A 15,108-nucleotide genomic window follows, 5' to 3' on the forward strand; every position below is an offset into this window, starting at 1 on the left:
TTTGCATTGGGAAGGGTTGGATGAACAGATACCCATAGATAAGTACGGTATGCTTGCTTCTGATAAGCTATCTCTAAGTATTGCTCATCTGCAACCCTGTAGGGTATATTTCTGTTTTCTCAGAGTAAGTCAATTCGTTTTGTCTTAGAAAATCCCTTCTTAGAAAGGGGTCCTTCCTGGCAATACCCCATGTAGGCTACCATTTTATTTTACTTAACAGTGTTATTATTCCTATTTTACTGATGAGGAAATTAAGAAACAAAAGGTTAAGAATTTCCCCAGGGTTATACAGTTAGGGAAAGCTTTATAATAGAATCAAACCAGGGTCTCCCACATGGTAGGCAAGGATTCTATCACTGAGCTACCCTTGCCCCTAGGGTCTGTGCTTTTAACATGTAAACTACAACACTTCACACCTCATACCTTCATGCTTCCTGCACTTCTACAAACACAAAGGAATGTATTATTCTACTGCTTTCTTCCACTTTGGGAATCCTTCTTATACCAAAAGCAAACACCTCTTTACCTATGCCACAGTCCTTATTTCTTTGTGCCTCTCATTCTAGTAGAAAACTGAAATCTCCTTTGCCCTCTTCCAGGGAAACCAGAATTTTCCTCATTTCCCTAAGAGGATCAGTTTTCTCCTTAATCATCAATACTACCATAAACAGAGCTTATTTTTCTGCTTTTCATTATTTATTCACTGCCACCGCTAGGCTCTTCATTGCCATTCATTCATCCTCATCTTTCTAAATAAGTTATGAGCCCAGCTTGTTTTCCTTCTTTTTAATTCATGTTCTCCAAGCATCTTTAAAACTTCAAATTCTATATTAAATGGAACAGGTTAATTATGGTATATCCATGTTATGGAAAGTGCCATTGAAAACAATGTTATCAAAGTAACATGAAAATCTATATTAAGTGAAACAAGCAATGAAAAATGTATGCATAGTATTATCTAACTTTAAAGAAAAAGTTTGCATAGAAAAAGTATGGAAAAGAAACAACAAATGTTACCATAATTATCTCTAGGTAAGGGTATCATGCTTAACTTGATGCTTATTTATATTTTTTGTTTTTCTAAAAGAAACATGATTTACTTGTATAATAAAATGTTTTAAAAGTATACTTGTTTAATAACCTATTGAACCCCTTAATCTCCTTGCTTTGACTCTCGCACTCCCAAGAAATTTTAAGGGAACAGAGGAATATCCAGACCAAAGAACCTAATCTTTGATTTATTAGAAATCTACTATGAGAAAACACTCTCCCCAATTCACTAGTTGCTTCTTAGGTTTATTAGACACTTTATTTGTGAGCAGCATATATTTATCAAAAGTTTACTGAAGGGTAAGGGGTATGGTATGTATAATTTTTTTTTCTATTATTGTTTTATTTCTTTTTCTGTTGTTTTTTTTATTTCTTTTTCTGAATTGATGCAAATGTTCTAAGAAATGATGAATATGCAACTATGTGATGATATTGAGAATTACTGAATATATATGTAGAACGGAATTATATGTTAATGTTTTTGTTCTTAATTTTTTTAAATTAATAAATAAATTTTAAAAAAAGTTTATTGAATGTGGGTGCTCAGGTGGTTTAGTGGTAGAATGCTTGCCTTTCATGCAGGAGACCTGGTTTCGATTCCTGGACCATGCACCACCATCCCCCCAAAAAAGTTTATTGAATGTATGGGTACTGAACTTCCGGTTATATAATCAATCTTGGATTTCTCATGACTCACAGATAGCTCCATCTCCTAATTATGCTTAACAGCTGATATTAAAGTTACCCTGAAATCTCAAGGTGTGTGGCTGGAAGCTATAGTAACAGCTAAGTCCATCAAGAAACTAGAAAAGCACAACTATATCAATACACCTAAAGATATGACCTGTTACATACAGATAAAGCTAATTAACCTAATTGTAAGAAACAATATCATGTTGAGTTTGAAGAAAGAGCATTGTAAATGGAGAAATAATTGACAGAAAAGACAGAAAACAGCAAGAATTTGGCTAGCTGTTTCTTTCACTGTTCAAAGGAAAGAGCGATTTGGCCAAAAAAAAGCATTCCAATTTGCTTAATATGAATAATCTTGAGCAGCACCAGAAATCTATACATTCGTATTCTAACTTAAATCTCTCTCTTGAGCTTGAAATGCATTTTTCAAACTGCCTACTGGATATCACCACTTGAATGGCCCATAGATACCTCAAAACTAACAACTGCAAAACTAAACATCCCCCTACCTAGCAAACCAGTTCTTCCCCCCACTATTCTCTAACTTGGAAAATGATAGCCAAGCCTCAAATCTGGGACTAACCCTAGATTCTGCTCCCCCACACCACTCATATACAACCATTCAGCAAATTCATTTGACTGCACTTTGTCTATCTCATTTACTTCATGCACTGCTTTTACATGAACAGTCTAAATCATGGCAATTGTTCACTTGGATTACTGCAATAACTACCTGACTGGTTTCACCATCTCTGTTCTTACTCCCCACCTTCCAATCCATTCTCCACACTGTAGCCAGAGTGAACGTTTAAACATACTATCTGTATCATACTCTGCTTAAAACCATTCAAGTACTTTGCACTGTCCAAAATCTTTAAAGGACAGATGGGGTTTTTCGTGATCTGGTTCCTCCTGTTCTCTGGTATATGTGCTATCAAGTTTCCCTCTTCCCCCACATACATTCATCAAATTCCAGTCAATTTTTTTTTAGTTCTAGGTACTTACTATGCTCTCACTGCCAAATCTGTTGTGGCTTGCTCATCTATCACCCCAAGCTGACTACAAAGTTCTGTGGCCCTAGAGGTTATTTCAGTCTTGCTCATCACAGTAACCCCATTTAGTAGATTCCTAATAAATATTATATAAATGAATGAACATTTGTTCTAAGACATGCATTTCCACCCAACATTTTAATATCTCTGAAATTGGTATACATCTTACAATAGATGCCTTGTCATGGCTTAACGTGCAGCATTTTCTTAACAGTATATAAAATGTTTGTCTTAACCAGTGATGGCGTCTTAGATTTGGTGAACTAGGGGACTCACCATTAAAACCACTGAATCACCTTCTTGTGCTGTAATTTCCTGTTCTGACAATCTTCTTTGAGTAATTTAGTTTCTAAATATCGATTTTTTTAAGGTGAAGAATATGTTGGTCAACTAACATAACTTGGCACTCAGCTTTTTCATGGTAAATTAATAAACAAATAATTTTATTTATGTGTCATTAAAATTACTGAGCATCTATCAGGCCTTCTGAAACTGATCTGCTTGAGAACAGTAACAAATGCTGGTAGTTGAAAACCAGACCTTGGAATGGTGATTTTACCCTCATGATGTGTGTGTATCTCTTCATTTTATCAGTTACTATATTTAGATCAGAAATTTATATCAGAATCATTAGGCATGTGGGTTCTGGAATTAGACAGCCTTCGATAAGTTATTTAATCCATTGAGTCTCAGATTCCTCATATGAAATATGAAGATAGTAGTAATCTACTTAATAGGCTATTGTGATGAGTTAAAACTCAACTAAGTGCTTAGAACGGTGTCTAGCACATAGCAGACACTCAATGCATATTAGCTGCTATTATTATTATTGCTACCACCACTACCAGCACTATCACTACCACCACCACCATCATCAGACTAAGCTCCTGGAGGGCAGAAATTGGGTCTTAAGTCATCTTATTCCTTAAACACTTAGTGTTGTGCCTGGTACAGGGAGAATCATCCTTTCTTCTATGGTGAACTCACCCTATGTTCACATCATCCTAGGAAACCCTGTCTGAATGGCTCTTCAATTTTCCTAAATAAGATCTGCCTCACTTCTCTTTAACTGCAAAGAAACAGCTCAATCAATGTCAGTTCCTAAATTGGCTCTAATTTATCAAAATGTACTGTTGTCTCTAAAGGTAATTTCATCCACCCTTAAAAGAGCTTTTCTTCTCTAAAGCTAACTCTTTCCCCCACGTCCTCTTAGGAACTACTGTCATCCTCATTTATTCCAGAGAACCAGAGGCCTACACAGGTTGCATAATTCACATAAAGTCGCAGCTGTTAGCAAAGGGTAGAGCCTGGTTTATCCAACTCCATAGTCAGTTGCTTTCTTAACTTAAATTTGTATAAACAATATGAAAAGGTAAATGGCAAAAGAGAAGAAAGTATTTCAGTATAGGTGTTAAACAAGGTCCAAAAAATGTGCTATATAAACAGCTGTCATAAACAACAAGAAAAAGTCAAATAGTGCAAGGGAAAGATAAAAACAGAAAAGGAACATGCAATTCAGAAAAGAAAATAGATGGATACCCAATAAGCATAATAAAAATGTCTCACTACTTTCTAATTTAATAAGTGCAAATTAAAACAATAAGAAACCATTTTCCATCTATCAAATTATCAAGAATTTTATTTAACACTAGAAAGAGTTGGGGAAATGAGTATTTTCATGCATACCCAGTAGTAGTGTATACAAAGGGCTGTTTTGCAAGATATACCATAATTCTTAAAAATGTGCACATCCCTTTTCTCTAATAATCTCACTTCTAGGAATTTATCCTAAGTAAATAATTATGGATGTGTCAGCCACAAAGTTATTTATCCCACTGTTACTTATAACAGTAAAAAAACTAGATACAACCTAAATGTTCAACAAGGAACCAGCCAAACAAAATGAGGATAACATTATTTTATACTTTATAGGGTTGCAAGTATTAAATGAGATTCCAGAGAAATGGGAACTAAGTATGTTAAGTACTTAAGATAGACTTTGCATGTATTTACATAATAAATGATGACTGTTATTACAGCAAATTTACAAGGTGGAATACTATGCAGTCATTAAAATGATATTCTTAATGACACAGTACAAGAAATAAAAAGCAGGTTACAGAATATAAAGACCCACATTTTTGTTTTATTACTATACACATGTACACATGAACACATATGCATATTTGTCTTTATGTGTAATAAAAAACAAAATAATTCTTTAAATAGGTGTATAACTAAGTATTAAAAGTGGTGATCTCTCAGTAGTATGATTATAGATTATTTTATTTCATTGTTTGCCATTTTCATGTTTTCTAGTATGTTTTAATGAATATTTATTACTCCTGTTAAAAAAATTAAGTGATTTTAGATGGTTCTATTTCTTTAGAAATTATAGTAAATGTTCAGTTTGCCTATTTGGTCAAACTACATAACATAAATTTTTATTCAATAACTATAATTATCATATAATTTACATTTTGATTTCATATTGGAAGGAAGGAAGGAAGAAAAATAAGGACAAAAGGAAGCAGAGAAAGAAAGAAATGCAGAAGAAGAGAGGAAGGAATGGACGCACAAGGAGACATGCAGAGAAGAGGAGGTAAAAGCAGGTTCCTCTCAATCACGTGAAAAACGTTTACCCAGCACCTACCATGCGTGAATCTGATAGACTTTCTACCTTCAAAAAAAACTTAACGTTCTGTCTAGTTCCATAGTTTCTAGCCAAATAAAAAAAGAATGGAATCCTTAAACACGACTGACTCAGAACTAAGAGACTATTCAAGAACCACTAAATTAAAAAAGGAGAATCTGTTAAATACTCTGGTACAGCATGTTATCCACTCACACACTATTACTTCAAAGTTACTAGTTGAGGTTGATTTTAAGTAACTAATTTCCTCTCAAAATCTTCATCTAGTCTAACTCTTAAAACCTGAAGGGGGCTCTGCTTTGAATGGGAAAGAAGTCCACCAAGCAGGCATTTTTCTTAGGACTGTAACAGAGAAATGGGAACTAATGAGATCCAGCCACTGACAGAGTTTCCTTGCCAGGAGTTCAGCAGAAAGAACAGCAGGCGAAGCAAGATAATCTCTTGTGATTCTTTGTAGCTCTGCTACTCTGCAAACTAACAGAACCTAGAATCTCATGATTAGATTGTACTTAGAAACCTGAAAAACGTTTTTAAGCAGTTCAGTTTATACAAGACAGCTAATACTAGAGCATCAAGTTAAGACTGAGATACAATGATAGCATTTATAGAGGGAGCTATCGTTTTAACCAGTGCCCCAGAATCTGGAAAACGAAATGCCTTCAAAGATTCAAACCTATGCTATGGGGCATATACCCCTAAAAACACAAAGTGGTTAAAATATTATTTAACCTCATTTAATGGATATATTCCCCAGAGTAGTGGATTTTGGTAAATCAAACTAAATTTACTGATTTTGTAAATCAATCAGACTTCAAGCATATAGGGAAGGTATTCTATTTAAAGCAGTCAGTACCCTATATTTTGTCCTTTGGAGAGGTCCTTTCCTTAAGTAACATGCATAATAACAAAACAATTTTCATACAATTTTAGGAGGTCCTGAGCACCAGGTAAACAACCTATTGTTTAAAGAAATCTACAGTTTAAAGGCAACCACAGGTAAACTTTTTAAGTAAATGGACTTACAAAAACCTAATTTCTCAGCAGTATGTATTTGTATTTCTATGTTTTGGGTTTATTTAAAGTGGCATTTTCATTTAGAATGCAAATTTGTAGTTTAGATTGTTAAATAAAAAGACCCATAGATGATGATCAACAAGCAGTTGAGACATATCTGTACCTTTCCCAAGAAATTCTTACCAGTGTGTGTTTTCATGTGTTCGTCGAAGTACTGCTTCATGTTGAAGTCCTTGCCACACCACTGGCACATGAACTGTTTGTGCCCAATGTGGATGCTCATGTGGGAGCGCAGCTGATACTTGTATTGAAACCTTTCGTCACAGTTCTGCATTGGACACAGTGGAGATTTTTGAATGCCAAGCACTGCAGCTTCACTTGGGCTCACCTTAACATAATCTCAAAATAGTACCTGCATGTGTCAATTATTTGGATTTGCTAAATTTATACATCTGAATTTTTAATAAAAGGGACATTTTCTCGTATAATTATCTCTGAATCACTGAACAAAAAAAATTTAATTCATTATGTATTATCTGAAATTTAACCTAATCTAAAAGAGTTAATAGTGCTTTAAAATTTATCTACCTAGCCGTGAGGTAACACACAAAGCTCAGAGCAGGTGACTGAAGGTTTTGTGGAAATGTAGCCTTGTGTCCTTTACTGCAGTATACCACTTTCTTGCTGTTTCACCAAAAATACAAAAGCTAGCCCCGAGGCCTGGGCCTGGTGCAGCACATTCCTTACCTCACACCTGAAGGGCTTCTCTCCAGAATGCTGCAAGGAGTGCACCTTGAGTGACATACTGCGTTTGAATGACTTTCCACAGGTTTCACATGTAAATGGCATGTCTTTTGTGTGTGCTGTAACACAGAATGTACTTACACTTAAAATTAAGTCCACTGAAAAATAAACTGGAATAGACAAGTGTCCTACTGTAAGGCCATTACACCATCTTAATTTTCAACACTGTAATTTATGAAGCTTTCATATTAATGTCCTGAAGTATAAAATAAATAATGTTGAAAAGAAATCTGGATGTAGAAGACTATCCCATCCAATTTGGTGATGTTTACTGAAGACACACTGCATTTCAACAAGTCAAAAATTGATCAAAATAAGGCAGTTTCTCATATTCTACTCAGTCCAAAGCATACACCAAAGAACATGAAAAAATTACAGGTATGAGAAAAGAAGCAGAAAAAACTTACCAACCATGTGTTTCCGCACATGAGCCATGGTATAGAATTTCTTCTCACAAATTTCACAGGAAAATTTCTTTTCTGCATATCCATGGACAATCTTGATATGTTCGTGAAGGGACCAGAGTTTCTTGAATGATTTGTTACAGGAAACACACTGATCAGGATAAATAGAAATAATCTTTATTTATAGGTGCTTACAGGTAGCTGTATCTGCCTGATGGCAGATGAAATGGGTGTGGTTTGATTCACAGCACAAAGCCAAAACCCAGACAAATGCTATTTCCCTCCACAGAGTCCAGAGAGTGCGGATTCCAATACCAACATCAACGCGTTATATATTTTAGAGACATTTTGGGAGTATGAAAACAGAGGCAAAAGCTAAGACAAGAAGAAACGGAGAGGAGGAAGAGCAAGATGGTGGAGTGGGGAGGTGTGGAATTTTAGTTAGTCCTCTAGGGCAGCTCATAAATGGTCAGGAAATGTCTGGAACAAATGTTTGGGGGGCTTCCATGATCAGACACACATCATACCCCAGACTAGAACAGGTGGAAGGGCCAAGATCACAGCACAGAACCATGAGTTCCCCATACGGTGGACTGACACCACTTCCCAATGTCAGAGCAGGCTATTTTGGAGACAGTTACTAGTGGGAAATAGAAGCCCTCTTTACTAGAAGCAAGGCAAGGAAAGCTCAAACAGGCTCCAAATGGATTTAGTTAACAAATTCAAACTGTTGAATACAAGCTCTGAGCACAGATAAACCCAGAGCAAGCGCAAAAGGAGCCCTGAGGTCTCTTCTGGAAGAGGGGAGGCAGAACTGACAAGGGGTGGGGGAAACAGGCTTTTAGAGCCCACAGAGTTCAGAAAACTGGAAAAGGGCTGAGCCCTAAGAAAAGGTACACAAAGAACTGGATATCAACTCCAGCTCTTGACTAGCTAATCCATGGGGGTTGGGGGGTGGGGCTGGGGACTGGCTCTGAAAAGGATATCAAAAAAATTTTTTTTAGTGGTCCATTACAAAAAAAACCCTCAGGCATTTTCCATTTTTAGCACTGACCTAAGCAAAGACAGAGCCAAAATATGTCTGAAAGACAAAGTATCTAGTCAAGTGAAGGAGATAATCCCCTAAGGGGCATATCTTTCCCAGGAAAAGGGGTGGGGTGGGGGGAGGGCCCAGCACAAGTGGTAGCTCTCATTTACAGAATTCAGACCCCAGGATTGGGAAACAGAAACAGCTTAAAGCCCACCTTCTACCTCAGTCATGGTCTCAACTACATCCCTGGCGGGACAGGGGTCCCTGCCTGAAAATTAAAGACAGTGTAGCACTTTATGCTGGTGAGGAGCTGTGGGCTAACATGCACCACCTGCTGGGCGGGACAGGAAAACCCACAGAGTCAAGAGGCTTCCTGGGAGAGACTGCAACCTGCTGGGTCTCAACCTCAGGGAAACCTGATACTGATTACACCCTCTTCCTGAGACTTGGGCCTGTCATTTCTGGGAAAATCTGACTGGAGTCGATCATATCTGTGGAGACTCTCTTCAAAAAAAAGGTTCCATATAGGCAGAGCAAGAACCAGAAATACAAGAACTGAAAAATTCTGATCAAACAGAAGCTATGCTAGAGGTCTAGAATAAGTTGAACTGAACGTCAAAGAAGAGATCAAGAACAAAGCCAACCAACAAGAAAACACTAAGTAAAAGAGAGAAAATCATCAAGGAATAATCAAGGAAATCAGATGCCTAGACATGAGCAAAAAATCACACGTCATAAGGAAGAATGAAGATATGGCCCAGTCAAAGGAACAACCTAACACTTCAAATGAGATATAGGAGTTGAAACAACTCATTAAAGATGTACAAACAAATCTAAATAAAATCAAATTCAATCAATGAGTTAAGGGAAGATATGGCAAAAGAGATGAAGGATATAAAGAAGACACTGGGCAACCATATGGAACTCAAAGGCTTGAAAAAACAAATGGCAGAACTTATGGGAATGAAAGGAACAATAAGAGATGAAAAATACAATGAAGACATACAACAGCAGATCCAAAGAGGTAGAAGGATCAGTGAACTAGAAGACAGAACATCTGAAATACTATACACAAAACAACAGATAGGGAAAAGAATGGAAAAATATGAGCCCATGAAGTGCGTGAATATACATGTTATGGGTGTCCGAGAAGGGGAAGAGAAAGGATAAGGGGCAGAAAGAAAAATGGAGGAAATAATCAGTGAAAATTTCTTATTTATTTATTTATTTATTTTTCAACGTGGGCAGGCATCGGGAATCAAACCCAGGTCCTCGGGTATGGCAGGCAAGCATTCTTACCTGCTGAGCCACCATGGCCCAATTTCTTAACTCTTATGTAAGACTTATGTAAGACATAAAAATTACAGATCCGAGAAGCACAGCATACCTCAAACAGAATAGATTCAAAAAGACCTACTCCAAGATACTTACTAATCATACTGGCAAATGTCAAAGACAAACAGAGAATTCTGAAAGCAGCGAGAGAAAAGCAATCCATTGCATACAAGGGAAGCTCAATATGATGCACAGATTTCTCAGCAGAAATCAGGGAGGTGAGAAGGCAATAGTATGATATAGTTAAGATACTGAAAGAGAAAAACTCCAACCAAGAATTCTATACCCAGCAAAACTGCCCTTCAAAAATGAGGGAAGGAAAAAAAAAATGAGGGAAGAGTTTAAAATATTTTTAGACAGACACTGAGAGTTTGTGAACAAGAGACTCTACAAGAAATTCTAAAGGGCGTACTACAGGCAGACAGGAAAAGAAATGATTGTGTTTAAATGTACAAATATATGAAAGTTTTCATATGAAGGAGAACAAATCAATGTCAACATTGCAAGGTGCTGAAAATGGGATGGTATATGAAAAAAATACAATCAATGCAAACTAGGGTCTATAGTTAACATTGTAATATGCTTCCATATTAGGCAATATACCCAAACTAAATGTCAATAAGAGGGGGGTATGAGGGAAGGGTATGAGATTCTTGGTGGTGGTGTTGTCTCTCCTTTCTATTTTTTATATCTTCATTTCTTCTTCCTCTCCTTCTTTTCCTGTGGAATAAATGGAAATGCCCTCATACAGATTGTGGTGGTGAATGCATAACTATATAATACAAAAAGCCACTGACTGTTTACTTTGGATGAATTATATGGTGTATGAATAAAACTGTTCAAAAATAAACAGAAAAATAAAAGTGCTGGAGAAAATGCGGAGAAAAATATATAACTATTCACTGTTGGTAAGGAAGTAGAATGGTGCAGCCTCTCTGGAGGGCAGTGTGGTGGTTCCACAGCAGGCTAAAGTTAGGGTTGCCATATGATCCTGTAACCCATTATTAAAAAATACTTGGAAGCACCTAAGCAGGAACATAAATGGACATTCACACACAGGTGTTTATGGCAACATTATTCATGATTTGTAATGGATGGAGGTGGCCTAAGGGTACATCAACAGATGAACAGAAGGATGAACTTTAGTATATACATACAATGGAATATTGAGTGGCTGCAAAAAGGAATAAGTTGTGAGACATGTAACTAGGTGAATGAACCCTGAGGACATTATGTTGAGAAGAAACAAGCCAGAAATGAAAAGAGAAATATTGTAAGACCTCGTTAATATGGACTAACTATAATGTGCAAACTCAGAGAATCCAATTCGAGGATAGGTTATCAGGGGATAGAATGTTGGCAGAGATTCAGCAATCAACAATTAAGAATGTTCAATAAGGCTTATTGTAAAGGCTCTTTGATTGTAAGCTCTTCCAGCAGTCACATCTATTCCTGAGTTTTAACTGTTATTTCTAAACTCTGAGATGCATAGCTCTTTGTGTATAACCTGGTCCCTGGAACTCTGTATATCTGAGTGACAACTGAGACTCAGAGTTAGAGTTCTGCAGCTCTGAAAGTCAGCATTACCCCATACAGCAACCGTTAATGATGCTGAAAGAGATCGGATTTCAGTTAGAGGTATGAATGATCTGGTTAGGATTAAGGTAAATCAGACTAAAGGGTAAAGGATGATATTGACTGTGTTTTAAAACTTCAACTTCTATGTTCAACCAAAGGAAGAGATGTTTATTTGGTACAAAATTTCTATTTTCTGTGGCATACTATCTAATTTAACCCGTATGGTCAGTTTATTAAAACAACATATTTACATGGAACCTTGAATAGGGAACGAGATCTTGCTGTTTTGTACAGGCTAATATAATACCCAAATAAATTCCAGAATAATCTGGGCAGAAAATAAAGTATTTGCAAAGTCCCCATGAGGGCCTGGGGAAAATGCAGAAATATTAAAGTTCCCCACCTGGGATACAAAAAAATTAATTAATTTTTTAAATACCAAAAAACACCAAACAAACACAAACATTCTTAACTTTTGATCATTCCGGTCTACATATATAATCAGTAATTCACATATCATCACATAGTTGCACATTCATCATCATGATAATTTCTTAGAACATTTGCAACTATTCAGAAAAAGAAATAAAAAGAAAACAGAAAAAAAAAATTTATACATACCATACCTCTTACCCCTCCCTTTCACTGATCACTAGCATTTCAAATTAAATTTATTTTAACATTTGTTCCCCCTATTATTTATTTTTATTCCATATGTTTTACTCATCTGTTGACAAGGTAGATAAAAGGAGCATCAGACACAAGGTTTTCACAATCACACAGTCACACTGTGAAAGCTATATCATTATACAATCATCTTCCAGAAACATGGCTACTGGAACACAGCTCTACATTTTCAGGCAGTTCCCTCCAGCCTCTCCATCACATCTTGACTAACAAGGTGATATTTACTTAACGCGTAAAGAATAACCTCCAGGATAAACTCCTGACTTTGTTTGGAATCTCTCAGTCATTGACACTTTATTTTGTCTCATTTCACTCTTCCCCCTTTTGCCCACGTGGGGAATTCTTGATATTCTCACAAGCATTAGCAAATATCAATTTAATAAGCCAAGCCTTCGATTTTAGGGTTTGCCCTTAAGAAACTTATGTCTGCAAAGAAGCTAAGCCTGTTTACAATTATGCCCAAGAGTCACCCCCAGAGAACCTTTTTTGTTGCTCAGATGTTGCCTCTAAGCCAATTCCGCAAATAAACTCACTACCCCCCTCCCTACGTGGGACATGACTCCCTGGGGTACAAATCTCCCAGACAATGGGGATGAGCCTGGCCCTGGCATCATGGGATTCAGAAAGCCTTCCTGACCAAAAGCAGGAAAAGAAATGAAACAAAATAAAGTTTCAATGGCTAAGAAATTTCAAATAGTTAAGAGGTCATTCTTATGCACATATAGATATTCCTTTTTAGTTTCTAATGAATTTGAATAGCTAGAAGGAAACAGCCAGAACTAATGGATTACAGTTCAACTGTAATCCAATAGTTATATAACTTCTTCTCGAAGAAGATTATATCACTTATAGCATTTACAGCGTGACCATGTGATCATGAAAACCTTTTGACTGACATTCCCTTTATCCAGTGTATGGGCAGATGAGTAAGAAAATAAAGACAAAAAAAAAGTAAATAAAGGAGGGGATAAGGGGTGTAGGATTTTGGGGTATTCTTTTTAATTAAAAATTTTTTTTAGAGTAATAAAAATGTTCTAAAATTGATTGTGGTAATGAATGCACAATTATAGGATGATCTGTGAACCAATGCTTGTATACTTTGGATGATTATTATGGTATACAAATATATCTCAATAAAATTGTGCTTAAAATGTCTGCAATTTAGAGGGAAATTTAATCTCTAAACCCTTAATCACTTTAAACTTTACTCATTCAGATGGTGTCTATAAAGAGGAACTGTGCTCTAAGAAACCTATGAGACATTAAAAATCTTGCTCCTTCCACTTTCTTTTGCCAGAATAGAAAAGAGTGATTGCCAAAAGTAAATGTAACTTTACAATCAAAAAAGGAAAAAGAAGATGAAATGGAGAGTTCCACTAATATCAAAGGAGTGGCTGCTGTTATCAAATTAATATTATATCTATGAAAATAATCTTCAAGGTTTTTTGTTTGTTTGTTTTGCTTTTGCATGTGCAGGCTCCGGGAAACAAGCCTGGGTCTCCGGCATGGCAGGCGAGAATTCTGCCACTGAGCGACCATTGCCCGCCCAAGTTTTTTTTTTTATGTATGTATGGATTACCAAAAGTAGCTTCCTCCTACTCATGGATCACCATACAGTTAGTAGGTGCTTACCAGATAACACAAACTAATTTTAAATTATAATAATAAAAACTAAACAAAACACATATTAAGGGTTTTAGAGCTGTTAAGGGTATACAAATGTTTTGGTACCTTGGAGAATGCATGTGGAGCCTCTGTTATAGCACAAATAATTGAAATTTTACTCCATTTTCCCAAATCTAATTTACTCTATTAAACACTTCCCCCTGGCAGAATTTAACATGACCTCTTATTTAACTAGTATCACTCTCCCTTTTCCCTTATAGTTCAGTCCAGATCTGTCTTACATATCTATAGGAAACACATGCCTTCCTATCCTTGTGTCATGAAGCATAATAGCCTGAAATATCTGGTATAAAGTGTATCAAAATAAAATACTTTTGGATAAAGCAAAATAAAACCAGAAAGTTCTTGGTGATCTCCAAACTCTGGGATACCTATGGGAAAAAGTAAATATTCATTGTAAATAAAGATCCTTGACCATCACTGTCATTTTAGGAAACAAGAAACTGAGAAGAGTTAAAAAGCTAAGACTCTAGGTGGCTTTTGCTCAAGAAAAGGACAGACCACTCCTATAACTCCTTCTGTAGGTAGGGTTTTAATTTTTACCTACTACCACATCATTAGGATTATCAGGGAATAAAGGAAGAACAAAGTACAATGTCCTTTAAGAGTATAAAGAGAGTTCACTCAGCAGAATTCACACAAAGCCTAAACACAAATTTAAATGTATTATGGTAAAGAACAGTGAAGAAAGTTACAAAAATGATTTATTAAATCTTCTTTACTATAACTTAATAAAACAAATTAAAGTAAAAAAAAAAAGCTATTGTTTAAAAAGATCAAGAATGCCCTTTCAACCTGAATCATTACAGAACTTCAGTTTGACCCCTAGGGTGCAGCACTGTATCACACTCCCTTTGGCCTTAACTGTTGCAATCAATTCATCACCAAACGGAGGCCATAGTCATTATTGGAGGATATGAGCACCACAGTTCAGTCTTCTTTTATTTACACAAGGTTCGGAGATCAAGTCACAATTAATGAATGAAAAGCAGTGGATTTTTAGCAAACGCAATTTATATATTTTTAAAAATCTCTTTAAAGTAAAGCAGCTATCTCAGTTGTTGAGTAAAAGCAACAGAGGAAAAGTAAAACTTACAGGTGACTACCAATCTGAGCAGCATT

General features: G+C 36.1%; 1 protein-coding gene across 7 annotated transcripts in view; it reads right to left on the reverse strand.

The window, feature by feature from the left end:
• ZNF652 (zinc finger protein 652) overlaps positions 1–15,108 on the reverse strand; it is a 65,745-nt gene that overhangs the window by 10,492 nt on the left and 40,145 nt on the right. For all 7 annotated transcript variants that reach the window (XM_077164696.1, XM_077164693.1, XM_077164691.1 and 4 more), the window contains 3 exons: positions 7,674–7,821; positions 7,210–7,325; positions 6,646–6,790 (listed from right to left, as the gene is read on the reverse strand). In XM_077164696.1, coding sequence (XP_077020811.1) covers positions 6,646–6,790; positions 7,210–7,325; positions 7,674–7,821 — 409 coding nt within the window. The remainder of the gene's footprint in view (positions 1–6,645; positions 6,791–7,209; positions 7,326–7,673; positions 7,822–15,108) is intronic.

This window comes from Tamandua tetradactyla, chromosome 6, assembly GCF_023851605.1.
Source record: "Tamandua tetradactyla isolate mTamTet1 chromosome 6, mTamTet1.pri, whole genome shotgun sequence".
In the NCBI taxonomy this organism is placed as follows: Eukaryota; Metazoa; Chordata; class Mammalia; order Pilosa; family Myrmecophagidae; genus Tamandua; species Tamandua tetradactyla.